Here is a 9,194-nt window from a genome sequence, read left to right on the forward strand (position 1 = left end):
AAAAGCATTTGTTCCTTACCATGCTGAGAACCTAGATCTTTCTTTAATTCACTGCAGTGTGTTCTCCAGCCTGTTAGTCTCTCAGAGCCTGAGGAATGTTTGTTTTTGTATCTTAGGTCTCCAGCGTCGCAGACTGATTCCTGCACCATTGCCAGATGCTGCCTCCTTAGGAAGAAAACCCAGTGTCACTGGCCAGTGGGTTGATCTACCACCTTTGCCAGGCACTTTGAAAGAGCCATTTGAAATTAAAGTTTATGAGATTGATGATGTGGAACGGTTACAGCGACACAGACAAGAGGAAACTGAGGTCAGCACATATTTTACAACTGTTGACAACTTAAATTACAATATACAGACAAAGTCCTTGCTTGAATGCCAGAATGGTGTTCAGGAAATTGAGTGCAATTAAAGTACTATAATTATTAATTTTACAATTCATATGTTGGGGTACCCTTACCACAGAAAATGAAAATGATTACTGTCTAAAATTAATTGTGTCTAACGTGACTGATGGTGTAAATGGAAGTTACCAATGAATACATTATGAGAAGACTTCATAATCCTAGACTGGCTGGTGGAACCTTACAGTCTCCCTCAACGATAGGGTCATTAACTCTTTATGTAAATGACAGGATTCTATTAAATCAGGGATATACTGAGTTTGACTCACTTGTAAGTGGAAAACACTTCAGCTAATTCTATTTTAGAGACCAGGATGCTATGTTCTACTGATGCCTTTTTCCCCTTTCTTTTGTAATAGCCTTTCCAGGATGTTGAGAAGGTAGGAATGTTTTTTAGAAAATAAGAATATATGTTTTAGTATTAACTGTAACTCTGACATTATCATTAGGCTGTGTTTATCATTTCCACTACTGGAAAAAATTATCTACAAACAGTAGTAATTTCAGAATGTATTAAGAGATGTTTTCCAATTCAGAGAAGTTCAACAAATGCTCAAGTGATGTAGTTTGCAGTTCCTCTAGATTAGAATACATTAATGCAAACTTCAAATAAAAGGACCCCCCAAAAACCCATAGAAGCCCCACCAACCCCACAGCCAAATAAAACAACCCACCTGCTCACTCTTACAAGTAGTGAGCTGGGAGCAATTTTTGTCAGACAGTTACGGGGCAGCTCAAAACAGGAAAATTCATGGAATGATCTTTCTGTGTCTTAAAAGGGTCTGATGTATTTCCATACCAAGCTGAAGATACTGGAGAGGCGCCAGCAGCGAATCAGAGAAATAAAGGCAAAGCATGAAATTTTGAAGGAAGAGCTGGAAGAGACAAAGTGCAGGTTGATGATGGATCCAAATAAATGGAAGGAAGATTGTAAGTATTTTGCAAAAACAGCAGTATGATCATCCTCTAACAGATTTTCAGCATGTCAGCAGTCCAGCTGAAAAACTTAATCAATCTTAATTGCAAAGATATTTTGCTGAATTGAGTCCTAAAATACTCTGTGACTCAATCTGTGTTTCTGTAATATGCTGTTTGAACAAAAAAAAATCTAAACCAACCAGAAGAGAACATCAAAATGGTGCCCTTAATATTAAATGTGATGTTTGTTAATATTAAATATATATTCTTTTGTTATTGTTCTTTCCAAAGAAGGAGAAAATTGTTTCCATATCCATGTTATAGCTGGGAAATTGAGGCATGAGATTTTTTCCCAGACTGAGTGCTATGCATAACTGGGGCCTCAAGGTAGAGTTTTGCATCTGCTAAACAAAGGGGGAAAAAAAATCTTAGTTCAAGAGAAGCTAAATTTTACTCTACCGTATTGGCTCCTTTGTGATGTTTTATAAGCTGTTTCTCTTACTCAGTATCTTTTCTTCTGACAGTCGAAGTGGATCCTGATCTTGATAAGGAGTCACAGGAGTACCTGGAGGCACTGGAACAAGTGACAGAAGAACTGGAGCAGTGTGTTAATCTGTGCAAGTCACACATCATGATAGTGACGTGTTTCGATATCGGGATCACCGACGCGCAGGACGGAGCGAGGGAAGTGGAGGTTTGAGGAGAGGCGTTTCAGGGGACTGAGGGAAGTGGAGCTGGGTCGTCCGACATGAAGAAGTAAAGGGATAAAGTAGCTGGGAAGTGAAGGAGGAAAGGTGAAGACTAAAAAGCAACGATGAATGTTGTAAGAGAAAGAAACAGCTGAGGAATGGGAATGTTCATGAATCATTTGGTGCCTCAACGTGACCTGAGCTGTACAAAGATAAAAGTAGGATCAAGTATTGCTTCTGCCAGAGGGAGGTGAAGAAATTTAGTACAAACCCTGATGTTAACTAACAAACAAACAAACACGAAATGGAAGTGCCTTTAAAGTTCATTTGATTTTCATTTTTGTATTTGGTGCTAAAATTAAAGCCAGCAAACCTAAGCAGACCACAAAATGTATTCCTACGAAATATTTTATACTGTATAGTGTATTTATGACTATATGTAAAAAACAAACAACATTGTAGCAAAAGCAATAAGTAAATTATGTTTTCATACCTGAACTTGCCTTCTTGTTTCATAGAAAAGCTGTTTTATGTAGCAGAATTAAAATTGTATTATAATTGTTTTCTTGGTTAGGGTTCAAGATATTTTTATGAACATTTATCTATTGAAAAGGAGTATTATGGCATTTTGAGATGATTGTTTTACCTTCAGGTTTTGTATTATTACTTTTTCAGATCGAAATAAATGTTTGTTTTCCATTTTATATATACATATATAGATATATATTAACTGCTTACCTACTTCCTTGGTTACTAACCTCACTTTTCACAGACCTGGTCTTTTTTGGAGTCGTAAACTTAATGTGAGGAAGTCTACAAAGGGCACTGTGGTTTGTTTTGGTTTTCTTTTTTCCTCTCTGACTGCAGGAATTGAGAATTATGTTTATTACCAAAACCATAAAACAAGCAAAAAAAAAAGGAGCAAAAAGTTTTTGTAAATGTTAAGTTAGGTCCATATTTTTATAGTTTTGACTATAAATATAGCATTTGCATTTTGAACTTTTAAGACAAATAGTATATCTTTTTACAGTTTTTCTAAGGAAGGCAAACCCTCAGGATCAAGTTTATACATGCTGCATGAGATTTGTGCTTTTTTGAAGGAGGCCACTTAAGTGTGGAAACTATTGATAAATTGTTGCCAAACAAATACTTTTGAAAAGGTTTAATAGTGTATGTAATGCCACATTTCATAATGAATCATATTTTCTAATCATCTTCCTTTTTATGGTTTTTTCAAATCCTTTGTATAAATATGTATTATAACAGCTTGCTTCAGTTTTTATCTGTGAATAAAAGATACATCTATTGTTACAAGTGCTTTTTGCTGTGTGTGTGACTGTAATACTCAGAAGAGGGAGGATGGTGTCTGGTACACTGTGTTGTGTCACATTGCATTGTCTCTGCCCAAAAGGTGCAAAACTGGGAACAAGTCCTGACATTCGTCATCATAAACCATTCAGGAAAGAGAGAAAAAACACAAAAGGGTGAAATAAATAGCAGTGATAATAATAATTATATTCTCTTAGCACTTGATAGTTTACAGAACAAAGACCTGCGGCTCACATACTTGTTTTCCCTGATGAGAAAAAGCAATTAACAATGGTTCTGAAACCACAAGAAAACCAGGAAGTGGAATCAAGCCCTGGGCCCCATAGGTCCGTCATGGCAAACTGCTGCATTCATTGCTCTGTGACACTGCTGGGTTTGCTCCCTGGCTGGGCAGCAGCTGTGCCTGGTCCTCAGCTCCTGGTGCTGCCTGGAGTTCCCCAGGCAGGGTTAATGTAAAGCTTGTGCTTCTAGTGTCACCATCTCCTGTGTTTTCCAGCCATTTGGCCAAAACGCCAATAGGTGTGAAGTTTTCCCTTCCCTCTCTTTTTTCTCTCCTTGGGTAGGCCTAACAGCATGGCGTCCATGCACTGTTTTCTTACCCTCACAAGAGGTGGGGTGAATTCCTTCCTCCTCATTCTGCAGCTGGAGAAGTGGGACAGTCAGAGCAAGAGTTTGATGCTTAGATAGCTTTTTGACTGCATGGGTTACATGCCCTTCTCTATCCTTCAGACTTATCCCTTCTGATTTATGGAAAAGGGAGCACCGTGTTTGTGTACTGATATTTGGCACTGTGTCTGGTTGTATGCAAAGGAATATGACAGCTAGAATTTCTGGAGGATCCCTTAGCTGATACCCTTGAATACCAGCTATATTTACTAACTCGTAAATCCCATCTAAATTTACATTCTGTGTGCAGAAAGTCAAAGTTCTTCAAATATAGAACCAAAACCAAGTAGTGATTCGGTACATTGTAGGTTTTTCAGAGCAAGGATTAGGTAAAAAAAATCAAAAGAGCAGCATACTGAGGAACAAATATTTATTAGCAAAAGGGCAACTTCCACAAACATGATGGCAAAAAGAGAATGTATTCATGAGGAGCTCTGCAGTTGGTGTTGCACTGGTGCCATTGCAGTGTCCCCTGGAGATGCACATCTCAGTGGTGCCGTGGCAGGATGAGTTGACCTGTGGTACCTCTGAACCCTGGGACCAGCAAGGCTGGGCACACACTCTTTTTCAAGATAGCCTCTAACACCATCTTGAATGGATCCAAGAGGTTTTGTTTCTTTTATTTGTTTGCCAGCCACCTTATTCTCTCCTTGGAGGTCTTCATTGTTTCTCCCCCACCCTGGCAATATGACCATCCTCTGAAATAAAAAGCTGCTAATCATCCATCCCAGTTTTCATAAACCTGATAATTTGTTTAAATATTCTCCTGCATAGTGTTTGCTGATCAGACTCCTTTAATATTTTCTCCCCTTTTCTAACTATGTTTGCCACAAAGAAACAAATGAGACCTTTCAGGGCCACTGAGTTCCCTGCCAACAGGGCAATAATGTGCATATTTAAATGCATTTAGCCTCTGGCTTGGTGGCACAAAGCAAACCTGAGATACAAAATAAGGTGAGGCACTGATGGATGAAATACAGAGTTTTCCCTGTCCTGATACTGTTCTTTATTGGTAGTTGGGGGTAGTAAATTATCTTTCATATCTCAAGACCTGAGATAATCTTCTAGCTTACTGTTTTAGCTGTTGCAGTCCTGTCCAGCTAAAACTTATACAAGTATATACTTAGTTTATTATTTGAGTCTATTTTTCAAAGACTTAATTACATCAGATTACGGGTGATGATTCCAAAATTAAACTGGGTGCTTTATTTTATTCCTTGTCTATTTAAATGTGATGGTTTAAAATAGCCATTAAATTGCTCACTTAAACACCTGATTGTGTTGAGCTTGTTATGGTATCAAATCAAACTTTAGAAACCCACTGGCTTTTGAGAGCTGCCTGAATAACTTTTGGCAGGGATAGTTCACACTGGAATTCTTCCTCCTTTGCTTGCAGTTCTTCCCATGAAATCCCTCACCTTCTTGCTGGGGCAACACTTTTTAGGTCCCTTGATGGCCCAGTTTTTCAAGCAGCTCACATCACACCTATTTCCCAACAGGGAAGAAAAAAAGTACTGGCAGCTGCTGGGTTTTTGGAACCAGTGCAATGGTGATTCAAAACTTAAAGGTTAAATTTCAGGGACAAAAATTCCCTTTTCCTCAAACTTCACGTCTCACTAGGTTTCACAAAGAGGCCAGAGGTGAGCTTGCCTGTGTGTGAGGGACAAGAAGAGGAGAGGTCCCCACATGGTCAGGCCTATTTCAGGAGGAGATGAAGTATGGACTGGAACAAAAATCAAGTTAGAAAGCAGGACTGTCATCTAGTGACCAGGGACTGGAGAAAGCAAGGAGAAACTCATGTTCTGGACATGGCCTCCAAGCTTACTTTTGCCTTTTCCCATTCAATGGTCATGGTTCAATACACAAAACTACTTCTGGGAGATGGACTTCCAGCTGGGGACAGTGCTACAAGTGTTTGGAATTGCTGTTAGTACAAACATAGCAAACATAGATTCTCTATAGAGAAAGAAGATGCTCTGTAGACAAAAACTTGTTTAATGCATGTGTAAACCCTTTTCCCATACAGTGCTTCTGGTCTAATCAGTTCCAGCTAAGGCAGTTCTAGGACACTGCAACTGCAGTATTGAAACATTAGTACAAAAAGGGAATGCAGTAGGAGTATAAGATTGCGAGTTCTTTTCTCAGCATGCAGAAAATTTTTCATTTATTTCTATTTTGAGGTATCCTTGTATTCTCTTTCTAGTTATAAACCCACCTTTTCCAGTCACTTGCATTTTATTTTTAAAGTTATGTGTGGAACATAACTCCACAGGCAGCTGTTCTATAGTGTGGCTATAGGCAGGGTTTAAGACAAAAATGTTAGCTATAAGATGACCTCTGTATCAGATGTCCAAGCTGGCAGAAGTGGACATAAATAAAAAATGCTTACATATTTGAGACCCAGTTCACTATAGCACTTAGACACCTGTTTAAGCAAGCCAGTAAATCTGGTTTGTATCCAGCAAAACACTCCAATTTTGGCATATATCCCATTGACTGGGACTTTTTTTTGCTTCAGGGCTTCAGATGGTGTAAATTCCTTTAGCAGTGGTTCAGCAGAGCTACCCTGACTTTCACCAGATGAAAATCCTGCTAAAAACATTTCATTTATCAGTGGTATTTAGGAGAAAGGAAAGAATGGCTCTGTTGATGTGCAATGATATCACAAGTGCAAATTAGAAACTGCCTTCCAGGCTTTTCCTGTGTGTAGCATCTCATGGCTTCATGCAGAATCTGACTTGCAGAAATATGCTTGTGGAATACACAGAATAAGACATAACCCTTGACAGTGTAAATGCTCAGAGATTTATTATCAGACCTGAGGGGAGCTGCAGGATGACAGGGTGTGTTTGGCATGACGGTGACCTTAGAGCAGCTCCTCTCCTTGTTTCCGCTTCCCAAGGGCCTCCCCACAAGCAGAGGGTGGGTGGGACAGCATGGAGCCAGGAGGAGGGGAGTATTTCAGAGAAGCCCACACTGGGACTCCGGGTGATGCACTCCCTCAGCAGCCTGTTTTTAACCTTGTTTATATGTCTTTTGCTTCTGAATTTAGCTTGAGGCAGGTCATTCCTGGTTTTAGTATTTTCCTGGGATTCCCATAAGAGTCAGAAGGGCAGGTATCACTGGATGGCATCTCACTGGGGGTGGAAAATAAAGGGATGCTGCACTTTTATATTAATATTCTCTCTTGAGACTAGGACCTTTCAAATCTTGGTTGTAAGGAGATCTCTCTGAGACAGGTTTTGTTTGTTTGCTTTGTCTTCCATGTGGACAGCCCAGGACCTGGCATGAACCAGTACAACTTCACTCTGCCAAGGTTTTGCTGCTTTTATTTCTTTAATACAAACATTTCTTTCCTTCCTATCAGGTCTGGAAAAGGACAGCAGCAGCTTCTTTACTGCTTGGGCTCAGTGGGACAGCTAAAAGAGCTTGCCCTGGCTTTTGAAAGAACAGGTTTTGGAGTTCTGCAGTTGACTTCACTTGGAAAAGAACTGGGTCACTAGTTAACTCCTGGCATCTCTGGCATTAAAGCAGTATTGGATGACCAGAAGGAGCAAAGCCTTCAGTCCCAGGGTAGGGAAAAGCAGGTCCCGCCTCCTTGTTATCTGGCTTTCCTACCCGAGGTCAGCAAATTGTCTCAGGCCATGCCCTGCAGTGTGTCAGGGATCTAATCAGACTGTGGAGTTCCTGCACATGGCTCACGTGGCTCTATTTAAAGTACATTTTAATTGATCTGACCTTGTATAGGAAATACCTTTGGAGTCCTCGTGTGCTGCTCTCTGGGAAGCAGGCACAGTGCTTCAGGGCATAGGCAGTAGAGAAATAAGCAGATATTTTAGAGTTTGGCCTTTGACTGGAAAAACTGACTTTTAAATATTGTCTCACCGAGACCTTTCCCTCTCCCTGCATCCATGACCCTCCATTTGTCAGCGCCTGGCAGAGCTACACTTACAAATGCTGCTTGTTTTGAGGAGTGCCACTCATTTTGTTGTACATTACCATTTAAATGAGTTACATTTGTACCTATAGGTTTCAGTCTCATGGGGCTAAGTGCTGTACAAACACAATTTTTTAGCCTAAATAGACAGGGAGCGAGAGGGAAGGACAAAGTGGACCACTGTGTTTGCCTTCAAATTGAGCACATAAAAGTTCTTAAAAATACGTCTCTTCCAATGTCCTTGGCTGAGCAGAACATTCAGCCGTGGCAGCTGAAACCCTGCAGACAGGCTCCAATGAGATGCCATTGTCAAACTGCTCAGTTTTCAAAGTGAAGATAATGTTATTTACTTATGCAACAGGAAATGAGGCTTCAATTCGGCTTTTGGGGAGAGAAACAGAAGGAGGAAAATGTAATAATGTATACAAATACATCCATAATGGAGGAAAATGCCAATATATGTGCACTTCTTTGCAAAACTATGCATTCTGGGCAAGCACAAGGGAGTGGAGAAGATTGAGGGCAGCTTTGTGTTGCTCCCCTGTTTATATCCTTGGTCACATTTCTGCTCAGCTTCATACCAACCAAATCATTTGCAACCCCCCCTATGTATAGCTTTGATGTAGAAATTTTCTGAAACACTTTTGCAAACACAAAGTTTCCCTGTTTTCTCCTTTTCTCAGTTTTTAGGAAACTGTCAATTCTTGCTGTTGCCTCTTTGGCTGCCTCACTTGGTCTCTGATCTGCTCTTTAGTATCTAAACTCTCTCTCCCTTTTCTTCCTTCTCTTTATTAATTTAATAATCCTGTTGTAAATGCAGTTTACTACTAGGTGTTGAGCAATGATAATGAAGTTACTTGATGAGGTTGTCCTTGATAGAGAGGTGACCCAACACAAACCAAGCTCTGAAATAGCATGAAAGCATGCCTCGCTTATTTTTCCTCAAAAATCAGATCTAGGACATCTATCCAGGTCTAGGTAAGGAAAGGTCTTCCAATATACTGACAACACACTGACTAGTTTACTATAGCAACTAAAGATCCCTTTTCAGATGTGTAAATTGTAAATACAGGATATAAAGTTTTTGTAAAATCAACCCCTCCATGGTATGGATGTGCTGTTTGTATTGTTGATGTTATAAAATATCTTAGTGTAGTAGACAGGTCTGTATATGTTGGGAATATGGCCAGGAATCCTGGCTCTGTGTGCACCAGGCAGCTCTGCAGTCCTCACCCCATCAGCAGTGTTAACAAC

At 39.9% G+C, this 9,194-nt stretch overlaps 1 protein-coding gene across 1 annotated transcript in view; it reads left to right on the plus strand.

Moving 5' to 3' along the window:
* The window catches only part of KIF26A (kinesin family member 26A), a 93,963-nt gene extending 90,641 nt beyond the window's left edge, over positions 1–3,322 (plus strand). Inside the window, exons 13-15 of the mRNA XM_063399464.1 lie at positions 117–307; positions 1,181–1,331; positions 1,844–3,322. Coding sequence (XP_063255534.1) covers positions 117–307; positions 1,181–1,331; positions 1,844–2,019 — 518 coding nt within the window. The 3' untranslated portion in view covers positions 2,020–3,322. The remainder of the gene's footprint in view (positions 1–116; positions 308–1,180; positions 1,332–1,843) is intronic.
* Positions 3,323–9,194: the final 5,872 nt, after the last annotated feature.

This window comes from Prinia subflava, chromosome 5, assembly GCF_021018805.1.
Source record: "Prinia subflava isolate CZ2003 ecotype Zambia chromosome 5, Cam_Psub_1.2, whole genome shotgun sequence".
NCBI classification, from domain to species: Eukaryota; Metazoa; Chordata; class Aves; order Passeriformes; family Cisticolidae; genus Prinia; species Prinia subflava.